The 14,395-nt window shown below is 32.8% G+C and overlaps 1 protein-coding gene across 1 annotated transcript in view; it reads left to right on the forward strand.

The window, feature by feature from the left end:
• LOC126735178 (protein kinase C) overlaps positions 1 to 14,395 on the forward strand; it is a 34,535-nt gene that overhangs the window by 16,606 nt on the left and 3,534 nt on the right. The window contains exons 8-10 of the mRNA XM_050439128.1: positions 3,698 to 4,061; positions 5,963 to 6,173; positions 6,243 to 6,404. Of these exons, the coding sequence (XP_050295085.1) occupies positions 3,698 to 4,061; positions 5,963 to 6,173; positions 6,243 to 6,404 (737 nt within the window). The remainder of the gene's footprint in view (positions 1 to 3,697; positions 4,062 to 5,962; positions 6,174 to 6,242; positions 6,405 to 14,395) is intronic.

The following is a 14,395-nucleotide window of genomic DNA, read 5'->3' on the forward strand; positions in this document are numbered from 1 at the left end:
TAGGCACGTCACTGTTACGGCATTGAGAAAAAAAGATAATGGGGACGAACGGGATTTCACTTACCTCCGAAATATAAGTTCTGGATCAGAATAGTCCATTTTTTTGCAAACTACACACTGCCGAACCATCACAAATTGTTTTTCAATAGTTTTTTTAATATAAAAATGTCAAATATCACGAAAAAACACTAAAAGGGAAACAAAACACAAAGCAACACTGCAACGCCAAACATGAATGAAACCCTAAATTTTATTACGAAGGGGAGGAGTGACGACCGCGCTATGTTGTCAAGTCGTTATCTGTAAACGAAATATTGATCGACGTTTTAGAGTACCGCGTAAATGGATACTAGGACGTTTTTAGAAGGCGGGCAACGTTGCTTTGTTGCTAAAAAGTTGTATGTGCGGCCGAAAATGTAAACAGTTGCGTCTCTCCTTATTTATATGTCTATGATCAAAGCACTTTTGGAGTCGAATGGTGTGGAGATCCTTGGCTGCAAGAAACTTGACCGAAACCACAAGCATATGGCTTTATCAGAAATTGTTGTTTCCCCCAATCCACAATAAAAAATTATCAATAGTTTGTACGTATCACCAATTTTCACTGAAGGTATAAATTAAATTGTTTCTCAGAAAACTGCCCTCCTTTTAGTGAAAACCTCACTTGAATACCACAAAGAATGTCAAAGTTATCTTCAAAATAAATAAATTTATTACCCTGAAATAATAAAGTTCACCTGGCTGAGCCAAAGTTGGCTTCAGAACCATTTTTTTGCACAGAGTTCTCTCTAGGCTGTCGTAAATGTATTATAAAAATACCTTTAATATATGTCGATCAATTGATCATGACAAAATTCTTACAAATATTTAATTTAGATGTACCTACGCTACTTACCGAATTAAACTCTAAATAAATATGAATTATTTCACCTTAATGCTTATAATCAAAATTTAAAAAGCAATTAATAGGCTTCTTGAAGTTAGAACCTCTGCACAGTGGTAGATGATTTTTATATTTTATTTTTTACCGAAACATGGCGGAGAAGTGATGTAGCAGATGGAGAGATTGAACTTCACAATTTCACTTTAACAGTTGTGATGATCATTCCAGTGCAAACACTTGAGGAAGGGGTGTAATCATTCCTGTAAAGGATCATCCATTATTCCAACATTGAACGAGTATTTGCCATAATTAAATTGATCAGTATAGGCTCTAGGATGGCTACATACAGTAGTGGCCATAATTATAGCAACAAGTACATTTTTCCTTCAAATTATATGATGTGGTAGATTAGAAAAAAACTGGTATATATTATGATGTATTTTTTACAAAGCTTTTTATTTATGTTTATTTTTTTGTTACTTTATAAAAGAAATAAAAAATGGGAATTTTTTTTAGGAAACGGGTTGGACAAAATTATAGTAACACATTTTAGAAAAATCAATTTATTTATTCTCCAAAGTCAAAATAAGATTACAATACAATAATATTCTTCAGTATTTAGTATAGTACCCTTTAGCCCTTATAACAGCAATGCATCTTTTTGGCATGGATAAAATAGGTTTGTTTATAACATCATGATCGATTGACAACCAAGTATCCTGAAGAGCTTCGAAAAGTTCTCCAGCATTTTTGAAATTCCTGGTTCTACACCTGTTATCCACAATTTCTCAAAGATTTTCTATTGGATTTAAATCCGGAGATTGGGAGGGCCACTTCATAATTTTTGCATTATGGAGAAACTCTTTTATTAGCCTTGAAGAATGTTTTGGATCATTGTCATGTTAAAATTGATATAACAGCGGCATATTTTCTTCAGAATAGGGTAACAACATTCTTTAATATATCCTTGTACATAAATCGATCCATAATCCCTTCTATTCTCTGAAGAGGTCCCATACCATACCCCGAAAAACAGCCCCACACTAAAACTGAACACCACCATGCTTAACTGTAGGAGAAGTGTACCGAGTATTAAATCTTTTCCCTACAGGACGTCGAACGTATGCAGCACCATCACTTTTAGATAAATTGAATTTTGATTCATCGCTAAAAATAACTCTGCGCCACTGATCAATAGTCCAGCCCTGGTGTTCTCGAGCAAATTCAAGTCGGGCCTTCACGTTCTTCTTGGAAAGAAGAGGCTTTTTTGCTGGTCTGCGTCCAAACAACTTATTTTCAAATAGACGCCGCCTTATGGATCGTTCACTAAGATCGGAACACCCACTGCCATCCAAAAGCCCTTTAATTTTTGAAGAGGACAAAAATGGGTTTTGCCTGGAAATCCGAACAATCATTTTGTCACTTTTTTTTTGAAGTTTTCCGGGGACGTCCCGAATTTTTTTTGGGTACTACCAGCCCTGTGTTATTGTATCTTTTCACTATACGTGATACAACTGATCTGTGAAGAGCAAAATTTTTTGCAATGGATGACTGTTTGATGCCTGACTTATACTGATTAATTATAAGTTGCCTCACTTCAACAGACACGGTTTTACCACGACTCATACTATTATTTAAATAAGTTAATAACTACCAAGAAATCACAATATAAATTGTTTCAATATTGCACTTCAACAGATTGAAAGAGCACTAAATTTCAAATGTTGCTATTATTATGACCAGGTGAAATATTTGCAATTACAAATATTTATTGTCAGCAAAAAAACAGGTAGGCTTTTTTTTACGATTAAAACATACATATAATAGTTATTATTAAATATTAGTAAAATTCAGATTTGTTGCTATAATTTTGGCCACTACTGTACATATATTCAACCTGCCTTACCCCAATAGATAATAATTAATAATTTCCCAAATATATCTGGCCATGTACTAAACCTTGTAATTAGTAGTAGCTCAAAGGTAAAAGTAAATTCGTTTCGAATACACCTATTACTGAATGTGATGTCTATCACTGAGCCTTAAATCATGAATTATGTACAGATGCAATAACTTTAAATATCTTTTTAGTCATCAGCAAATAAAAGTAACTGGCTTGCAAATATACAATTCTCTATGTCATTTACAAAACAATTAAAAAAAAAAAGGTGAGAAATGAGCATCCTGGGACACTCTACATTATTTTTAATTATAATTTTATTAACTGTCTCTTATGTATGATTACACTCTAAATGACACAACACTTAACCACTTGGACCATATAAAAGAACTTGGTGTTATTTTTTACCAAAGTCTATACTTGCTGGTTTTAACGATGTAGCAGGCTTAAATTCTACATATATACGGTTCCATTGTACGGTCTGGTCTTAAAGTTATGAGGTCTATTTAAATTTTGTATGTTTATTTATCTGATACACCTGAGATTTTAGGTGTTCTTGGATTCTCTTCACTTAAAAAGGTGCTTGGCGTTCATTCCCTTTTTAATGAGTCACATTTCAGAACAAACTATGCATTTAATTCTCCATTATCTAGAATTTGTTGCCGGAAAGCAGCGAGTTCATGACTGTTTTTAAACTTTCTTTAAGTTCAGTTAAGAGTAAAGTCAACATATTTTGAAAGAGTCCACCTTTGTGATGTGTTTTAAAGTATCTTTGACAAGCGTGAATACATCAAGCCTATGATCGTTCCAAGTTTTTTAAATTGCCAATAGTTATCTTATGACCGTTATAAAACTATTATTAAATTAAGCAGTAAACACCCCAAAATTTATTTAATGATTTGTTTTTAATGCAGTAGATCCAGAAAAGTCGGATGGTAAAGGGGGCGCGGGCGTGATCGGTTTACGAGACTTCCGCTTCATAAAAGTCCTCGGCAAGGGGAGTTTCGGTAAAGTGATGCTCGCTGAGAAGATCGGCACCGACGAGGTCTACGCGGTCAAAGTACTGAAGAAGGACGTGATCATCCAGGACGACGACGTCGACTGCACGATGACAGAGAAACGGATACTGACGTTGGCGGCGAAGCATCCCTTCCTGACCGCCCTGCATTCCTGTTTTCAGACCAGGGATCGTTTGTTCTTCGTTATGGAGTACGTTAACGGGGGCGACCTCATGTTTCAGATACAGCGGGCCAAGAAGTTCGACGAGCCCAGGGCCAGGTACGAAGGATCTCATGATTTTCATATAAAAATGCTTCTGTTAATGTGTAGGTTTTTATGATTTTTTTTGTCAATACAAGCTTAAGAACATTTCAAGGAAACTTTCAAGGCAAAACTCAAGCTAATCCGAGCACTAGAAAAACAGGTTTGACCCAAGTTACCTGAAACTGTCTTTTCTCTTAGACCTTATTGCCAAAAACTTGTATAAAAAATCTTTTAATGCATGGATTTATGTGATCGTTTTAATGAAAGCTAAAGAACATTCTAAATAATCTTCTAAAGGTCCTTTTGGACATGATTTTTAAAAATTTAAATAAAAAAGCTTCCAATGCAGGGATTTTCATGATTTTTTCAAGGAAAGGTAAAAACCATTCCGTAGAAACTTTTAAGGCAAGAATCAAGCCAATCTAAACACTTGAAGTATAGTTATTATGAGTCAAGTTATGTGACATTGTCTTTTTGGACATGATTTCCTAAAACTTGGATAAAAACACTTCCAGTGCATGGATTTCTATGATTTTTTCAATCAAAGCTAAAAAACATTATAAAGAATCTTTTAAAATAAAAATCAAACCGATACGAGGACTAGAAGTGAAGTTACGACCCAATTTACCTGTAATTGTCTTTTCTCTTGGACCTGATTTCCAAAAACTTGGATAATAAAAACTTTCAATACATGAATTTTTATGATTTTTTAATAAAAGTGACAGAACTGCCCAAAGAAGAAAAATCAATCCAATCTGAGCACTAGAAGTACAGTTATGACCCAAATTAGCTGAAACTGTCTTTCGTTCTGGACAGAATTTTCAAACATTTAAGAGAATATTATTTAGACGAACAAAAGCTTTTGCACCTGCAATCCGTTCTTTAGTGTATCAATGATGGTGTGCTGATGCCATAACAAATTAGTCACAATAGAATGGACAGCTGCTAATTGACGTCATTGTAGATACTTAGCAGACAACTAATTAATATTAGTAAATTGACCAGTTCATTCATCAATTTTTGCTATCATTGACTAGATACATACATCTCTATAAATTTTATTGTTTTCCCTATCAAAATAGTCTTGTATGTGCGTTCCAAAAACATGAATAAAAAAGGTTCTAATGCGTAGATGTTCATGATGTTTTCAATGGAAGCTGAAGAAATTTCTATAGAAACCTGTAAGGGAACAGTCAAACCTCTCTGAGCACTAGAAGTAAAGTTATGACTCAATAGAGCGATTGGCCAGGTATGTCACCTGATCTAACTCCATTGGATTTTCTATTTAGAAAAGATTCCTTTGAGTTGCGTTTATTTCGAAGAACTGGAACAAATGAATGCAATTGTTAATTTAGAAAGGAAGTCTGCTTAGCATTATTTCAACATTACATTTCCCCTTATGCCATATTTTCCTAATTTTTTTATTAACAGGTGTCTATTCAAACAATCGTATGCTTTGGTTAGATCTCAAAGCATTCCAAGAGCAACTTCACCATTTTCTAAATGTTCTACAATGTTTTTAATAAATATAAATAAAGCAGTTTGTGTTGATTTTCACTAAACAGGTTATTGGAAGTAAAGAAATTAATCAATTTTGTGCTCATAGCTGCTTCGAAAATGTTTGAAAACCCCGGTAATAGGCTTATGGGCCTATAATTATTAAAATTATCAGAATCCCCTTTTTTAAAGCATTATACATACATTGCACATAAAATGGTTCTTTTTCCACTATAATCTTGCTTAAAATATTGTTCCATTATATTATCCACATTCCTTGTTCATTAATATGTTATTGTAAATATGTAGATTTGCGAGCGACAAAACTGATAATTGCCACCTGCGGTTTATGCATAATTATGGCCTTTATCTAATAAAAAAAAAAGTACTCATAACAATCTCTCGAATTTTCCCATTAGATTTTATGCGGCAGAAGTGACCCTGGCCCTCCAGTTCCTGCACCGTAACGGTGTCATTTACCGCGATTTGAAACTCGACAATATTTTACTGGACGCGGAGGGACACTGTAAACTGGCCGATTTCGGGATGTGCAAGGAGGGCGTCCACGACGGCATCACCACCACCACCTTCTGCGGCACCCCCGACTATATCGCACCTGAAATTTTACAGGTAAAATCCACCCACCCGTGCCATTCCAGTGAAAATCGTGTTAAAATTACAATCATCACAATAATTTAGGAACAGGAATATGGGGCGAGCGTCGATTGGTGGGCCCTGGGGGTCCTGATGTACGAAATGATGGCCGGCCAGCCGCCCTTCGAGGCGGATAACGAAGACGATCTCTTCGAGTCCATTTTACACGATGACGTCTTGTATCCGGTTTGGTTGAGTAAGGAAGCGGTAGGTATATTTATAGGGTGTTCGTTTTAAAAGATTCCACCTGAATATCTTGAGAAGTTGAAAGAAGTCGTCCATATTCTCAAAGAGACCCTGATATAAATAAATCAAAGTTCTCAAAAAGTTCTTTAATTTTTTAGAGTGGTGACAGGTGTTTCGCTCCTAAGAGCATCATCAGACCTAAAAATCATGTAAACAAAACCAAATAAAATTACAAAAAGACCTTAAAGTAAAACAAAAAAGTATACCTCAAGAAAGTTAAAAACACCCCCGACTGGGCCAAATACACACACACTGAATGGTAAAATATAAGTTTAAGAAAAAAAAACTGACGTCACAAATATATAAAAAACAATAACATAGAACTTGAATACAAGAAAATAATAAAAAAGGAAAAAGGAACTATCGAGATTTGAACTTATAACCTTGCAGCAAGACCGAATTTTAGATGCTTAACTTACTTTGGAGGTATTTCCCAGGGGGTAGCGAAATTCTTTAAACCTTTTAACATCTCAATCGCTTTTAAGGCTTCTAATTCCGTAAAGCGAAATCTGGTGAAACCATTGGATAAGCCAGATCCGCTTTCGAAATCGGGAGTTTATAGTTTGCAAATCTGCTTGAAGAAGTTCATTTCTTGAAAATAATTTGTCCAACGGCCCATTCTCAGTACTCACAGTTTATACAAGCCATCATTATTAATTTCAGAAACAATGGCGAACACATTTCTTGGAGCTAGTCGTCCTCTGTCAACATCTGGTACTCGGAGCAAAACATTTGTACCATTTTCTAAAGGAGCACATCTTTTATTTGACTCACACAGCATTTTCGTTGCTTGAATTCTCATCATTTTATGTGATTCCTCTCTTTGATTCAAAATTGTTTTACCCCTTTGTGTTATCTGATAATTAAAGCTGTTTTCAACTTCGTCTTTATTCAATCATTTTCGACATTTTCTCTATTTGTTAAATTATTTTTATTATTGTTGTCATTTTGTTCGTTATCCATGCTATTTATTAATTCTTCTAAGTCTTCTTCACTTTACACTTTATTAATAACGTCTCGTGGAAGGTCGGTATCTCCTAAACCATAAACTGCCAAACATATACTCATAAGGACTTCTGCCAATTCCTCTATGGAAAAATCGGGTTTTCTGTGACTATATGAATTTCAACCCTTCTGACCATTTTGTGTTATTATCGTTTACCCAGCTAATCAGCATTTAATCGTATCAGATGATAATCGTAATTTCGCGTCGTGGATTTTTGAAATTTACACACAACGCGTTTTGGGTATATAAAATATATCCGTAACGCGATGTGGGTATAAATTTCGGGCAGTGACCGTTTTCGCCAATTGCGTACAACATCTTGATCTACGTACTCTACTTGATCGTAAAATCGAACAAATGAGATAATTTTAAAAACTTTAGCCATAGAGTTCTAAATAATAACGGGTCCATAGATCACTTCATTCCTGTCTCATTTTTTTTTTTATCGGAATGAACTTACTTATACGTCAAACCTTTTATCAACCAAACCAAAGCTTTAATTAACTAATAACCAAAATTATATAATAAACATATACCGGGTGTCTTAGGAAAGTGGTTCGCCCCTATACCTTTTTTAATTTATAAGTTGAAAAAATTAAATTTGGTACGTGGGTGTAGCACTCAAATTGAGATTGGCTAACGTATACAGTTGTTTGCTATCACTTCCGCTTTAACCGGAAATGACGCTAACTTGCTTATTTTAAATAGGATCCCAATTTTTTTAACATATTTTTTTAGAAAATAACATTCTAAGAAAAATGATGTCAACTTTTATCACCTAACCTTTCAGTTATTTATTTTTTTTATATTTCAATCTAGAGTGCCATGAATAATTTAAAACTGTTAATTTTACATCAAGTAGTCTTAGAAAAATATAATTGACTGTCGTTTATTTTTCACAATTTTCTTAGATCTAAAGTTTAAAGCGTCTAAAGCACAGAATAAACGATCTCACAGAAGGCTAGCCCTTTCTATCGAACCGGTTTTTCATTTAGGCTCCTCCCATTTACCCCCGTTCTAACGGGTACAACTGTCGTCGCCCACGTGGGGTATCGGGTCATAATTAGTGTATTAGTACGAGCGTTAGTGTGTATATTTGCGATATTTTGTAATTTGCCGTTTTTTATTTTATTTTTGTTCAGTGGGTATTACACATTACCTTGTTTTGGAGTTTAACTCTGTGCTCTGTGACTTTGTTTTTTCTTTCATTTGTGTTGTGCTAAAAACTTAAAAAAAAACACTAAAATGCCAACTTTTTGTGCGTATAGGGGTTGTTTTGCCAAAAGCGTCGCTGGAAAATTATTTTGTTTCCTAGGGATATTAGAAGGTGAGCAATAACAATAATAAAAGAAAGTAGGTATAGAAAAGTTACATTATTATGTATTATTCATTATTAATTATGGGTGTTTAAAAGCTTAGAAAAGTTCAGAATATTCCTTAATTAATTTGTCGTGTCATGCAAATAAATACAGAATAAACATTATTTAATTTAATAAACAAATAGGTATATACCTATACCATATGTACCTATGTATGTGTACATACGTGCAGGTAAAATATTAAGGTTGATTTAAGTATAGAGTATTTTTATGTGACAAAGAATAATGACTTTAATTTTCAATTATTTTTTTTTTTATGGACTCGTTTACCCATGCAAGTGCATAATATAGTAGTAGTAAAACCCTTAAAAATCTTATATTTTGTTCCAGACTATCATAATGGACGGTGACTATACTACGTTTATAAAATATGGATGTATGTGTGGTACCTACATATGTATATAATAATACATACATATATCTTTTTATATATAAATATATAAAAGCCGATGACACCTACTCTTAAATGTGGTGTGTTTAAAACATACGAAAAAACATACCTGCGTATAAACCTTTCAGCTAAAATTTAATTTAAAAATACCTACCTATGTACATATGTATATGTATATTGTTAACATATTAACATCACACAAATAGCAGACTTTTTCTCAGCTAGTGCCTTACTAAAGACAAATATTATTAACCATTATCATAAAACAACTAAGACAAAAATTCCATTCCAAAACAAACTAAAAGTATACTAACCTACACCTCTATCGTGTATCAAAACTGTCAAGTAACAATTTTTATAAAAATAATAATTATTCTAAAAAGCAAGGACCAATATAAGCCTTAACAAAAAAAAATCCTATTTGAAATGTAACTAAATTTTGTAGTTTGCTCCCGTATTATATGAATATAACCATTTTGATTTTAAAAATAAAAGCACTTCGTTCAGTGTATGCGTTTACTACAACTTTACGAGATATCTCAGTGTATTTGCGCCGGGTGCATCTGTCAGTTGGGCTTATAAAAAACTGGTTCACGGATATCAAAGGAGCCGACGCAAGCCTTCGTTTCTGTGAGATCGTTTATTCTGTGTCTAAAGTTTGCAAAATCGTATTTTCGGCTATAACTAATTTTTTTCGAATGGAACCAGGGTGGCTCATTACCATCATTAAAAAGTGTATTTTTTTACAAATAATTTGATACCAGATAATTGATATTTAGTAATTTTAATAAGTCTGAATTTTCAAAAAATACAGTTTAGCGCCGCATACCTACCTAGATTTTCCCAATCAAGAAACCCAAATATTGCTGTGAATTCATAAAATATTTGTTTCCGTTTTAAATAGATTTTGTAACGACTTTTTAGCATTTAGTAGCATTTGCGTAACAACTATTAAACATTTAAGATTAATGATAAATTGGATTCTCACCCTCTCACTGTCTATTTATTGACGATAAATTGAAGAGCTTTTGAAGTGTTTTTTGTCGCTATTTATAATACAATAGTAAATTGGCCTTGGAGTTGACATATCATTGTTACGAATCGTCACGGCAACCTGTCAGTTTCTGATATAATTCGAGTTATTCAGACATTTTTCAGACAATTTTGCCAGCAACAAATGGGCATTTTAAGCATTTTGTGCCTTAATCAATTATTTGACATAATTTATAATAATTAATAATAATATTGCGTAGGGTTGTTGGGTGGGTCAGAAATAAAACAGAAACCTGTTTATCTAAATGTCGACGTTTCGACTTATATTAAGTCATCCTCAGGACACTGAAAGTAATTACAGAGATAAAACAAAGTAATTTCAAGGACATAAAAAACACTATTAAAATAAATGTTCTTTAAGTTACAACAAAAAACAAAAACCACGACACAGTTAAAATTACATTCAGGTACAATCGGTTAAAAAAAATGTTTATTAAAAAAAAACAGTATAAAATTATTTTTTTTTTTTTTTTTTTTTTTTTATACACATTACACCTCTTACCTAAGTCTAGGTATCTTAAGTTATAATTAAAATAGGAGCGTAGAATTATTTTTAACATGGGTTAAATTGTAGGTGTTATTGTGGGCAAACTAGAATCAACAATAAGCCAAGAAACAAATATTTTTATTCTTCCCAGCGTTTATTTATTAAATTTTTATGATTCAATGTTATGTTGATAAGTTAAGGATTAGTAAATAAGGAAGATGTATGTATCTATACGTTCAAAACCAGAAACTTAATTTGTTAATACACTGTGTGATCTAAATTTGGGACATACACTCTTTGACAAAAATAAATTTTATGTTTTAGTTTTATCTTTTTGGTAGTAAATTAATTAAATTATAGTAACTTGCATTTAGATCATCGGTGTCTTGTTTTTTATTAATGCTTTCTTTATACTTTTTTATATTAACCATTTCTAGTAAAATCCTTTTTTTATAATTTGATTCTCTGCCAATGATCCGAGTGCTGTTAAAATCAAATTGGTGTTGTTGATTGAAGGAGTGTTCTGCTAGAGCAGTCTTCCCAGATGCTGCGTAGTTCGTTGGTTTTACGCTTCTTTCGTGTTCGCTAATTCTGGTTTTTAAGTACCTGCCCGTTTGACCCACATACAGACCTTGACAATCAGAACAGGGTATTTTATAAACCACGCCACTTTGTAACTCATTTGGTGTTTTATCTTTGAGTTTTGCGAAGTATTTGTTGATGGTATTTTCATTTTTGAACGCTATTCTGGCTTTCAGTGTCCTGAGGATGACTTAATATAAGTCGAAACGTCGACATTTAGGTAAACAGGTTTCTGTTTTATTTCTGACCCCACCCAACAACCCTCCGTAATATTGAAGATATTGGGTCACAAACACGAAATTGAAAATTAATAATAATTTTGAGTTCGTTACATTAGATCACATTATTTTTTTGGTGTTTATGGACTTACTACTTATAATGACGTAGGTACATGTTTTAGAACAAGCTGCATAAAATATAAGACAATATTAAACAGTTATGTAGTTTTAGATGGGTTTCGAATTTCCATTATGCCTAGGATATCTATGATTTCAGACAGTAGACGTTTAAAATAAAAAAATCTTTAATTTTTCTCTCATTTTTTCTTTCCAAAATGACTCATTTATTTTCATATATATAAATAGTAAAAGCAATGTGGCATTTTTGCTCCATATTTGCAGCCATTCTAGGCCTTAACTGTTCCTTTTTGGCTTCCTACTCTTTCGTTTAGAATAATAAACTGTTGACTTTCCGTCTTTTCTTAAACATAAAAAACTTAATAGTGGAAAGAACAACCTAAAAACTAGCACTTATCAACTCTTAAATAAAATATACACATCAAAATGGTCTAAGGAACACTTAGAAAAATAGTTTTTTTCGCCTTTATTTATATTTTCATACGGAATAGATACTACCTTTAATATTAAGATACCAACGAAGTAAAATAAATATTTGGGTACAAAAAATCATGCCAGAACAGCGTTTTTTGCTACTTGCACATTTTGTCGAAATAACGCAGATTAAAATTTTTAAATTCTAACGCAATATTTTTATTCAATAAAAATGGAAAGACAACATTTAACTCGAGAGGAAATGCTAAGAGCAGTCGGAATGCTTGAGGCAGGAACAAGTCAAAGAGACGTTGCAAGAGCTTTGGATACATCTTCCAGTGTAATTAACCGTTTGCGGACAAGATATAGAGAGACAAATGATGTTAGAGAACGGCATCAAGGCCCGTCGCGAGTTACCACACCTGCCCAAGACCGTTTTATAACTTTGCAAGCTCAAAGAAATCCCACGGTAACAGCCTCTGTTTTGGTTCAGCAGCTCTCACGAGTGCATAACGTCGAGGTTTCAGGTCAAACTATTAGAAACCGTTTGCATGAGAGAGGACTTCATGCCAAAAGACCCCTAAGGGTTCCTCGGTTAACTTTAGGAAATCGAGGTGCAAGATTAACGTGGTGCCAAGAACATGTTAATTGGAATCAAGAAAGATGGGCCACAGTTCTTTTTACGGATGAGTCTCGATTTTCATTTTAACCTGATTCTGGTAGAATTCGTGTCTGGAGATAGGAAGGAAATGAAAGTCGTTTGCGTCATGCCCGGGAAGTAGTAAGGCAACGTGGTGGATCACTAATGTTTTGGGGTAGCATTAGACTTGACGAAAAAACGAACCTCATTTTTGTGGAAAATACAATGACTGAAATAAGTTATAGGGATAATATACTACTGCCTGGAATTGTTCCATATTTACGCGAAAAGGGCCCAAATTCGTTGTTGCAACAAGATAATGCCCCACCACATCGAGCACGGCTTGTACGAATCGCTATTGAGGAAAATCAAATCAATCTTCTACCCTGGCCCTCTACCTCACCGGACCTTAATCGAAGCCACCGTAATATAGAAAGCCAAAACCCTCGAGTCGTGACGTCACGTCGAACGTCTGAGTATCCCGTGTCGTTCGTATGTTATAGCCGTATTTATTCAATACTACCGCTGTTAAAATCATAATATTATCATTGTGTCTCGTTTAAATGATAATATTGTTTAATAAAATTAATAGTGTGTTAGTAGAAAGAAGTACAAATAATAAAAACATATTCTTTATTAAAACAAAAATGATATAAAAATCAACAAATTCTTTAATGAGTTATAAATATAAGGCAAATAAGGCCTATATGGTACAATAGTTTTTAATAACTACTGAAACATATATATATTTATAACTATTAATTAAAACAAATACAAAACTCTTAAAAAAATAACAAATATAGCCACTGTAAGATGGTTTAAAACAAATTTAATAAAATACTAAATAATTACTTAATAAAATGGATAGATAGTTGGTAGTAACACAAAAGAAACAAAATAATATTTGTTATTAAAACAAAACAACATAAAAAAAATCTAAAATACTTCAACAAGCTATAAATATAAGACAAATAACCCATACAAGTTTTTAATAGCTACCAAAGTATATTATATGTATGCACATATATAGAATAGAATAAATTGAAACATAAATACAAAACTCTTAGGAAAATAATAAATATAATATAATGTAAGATTGTTTAAAACAATTTTAATAAAATACTAAATAATTGTTTAAAATTGATAGTGTGCTGGTAGTAGTACAAAATATATAAAATCGTATTTTTTTATTAGAACAAAAATATCATAAAAAAATATAACATTCTTTAACAAGGTATAAATATAAGGCAAATAACCCATACAAGCTTTTAATACCTCCCGAAATATATATTTATAATAAATTAAAACGCCACAACCATAATTGCTATTACATAAAGGAACACAGCAACGATTTGGCATCTAAAAGAGATTAGTTAGCAGTTTATACCTACTAGCAATAATTATTTAATAATTTAATCTCACCTTTGCGGTAATTCTATTCAAAAATCTAAGTAAAATTTTAATTAATTATTATTATTGTACAGGAAAACGAGGGCTCGATTTTACATGATTTCGTCCAATACCCCGTATAGCGTATAAATGCATACCTAATGCATGAATAGACAATAGACGTTCGACGTGACGTAGCTGCTGGAGAGTGGGATGATGTTTCTGGCTTTCTATATTACGGTGGCTTCGCCTTAA

The sequence above is a fragment of the Anthonomus grandis genome, chromosome 4, assembly GCF_022605725.1.
Source record: "Anthonomus grandis grandis chromosome 4, icAntGran1.3, whole genome shotgun sequence".
Taxonomy (NCBI): domain Eukaryota; kingdom Metazoa; phylum Arthropoda; class Insecta; order Coleoptera; family Curculionidae; genus Anthonomus; species Anthonomus grandis.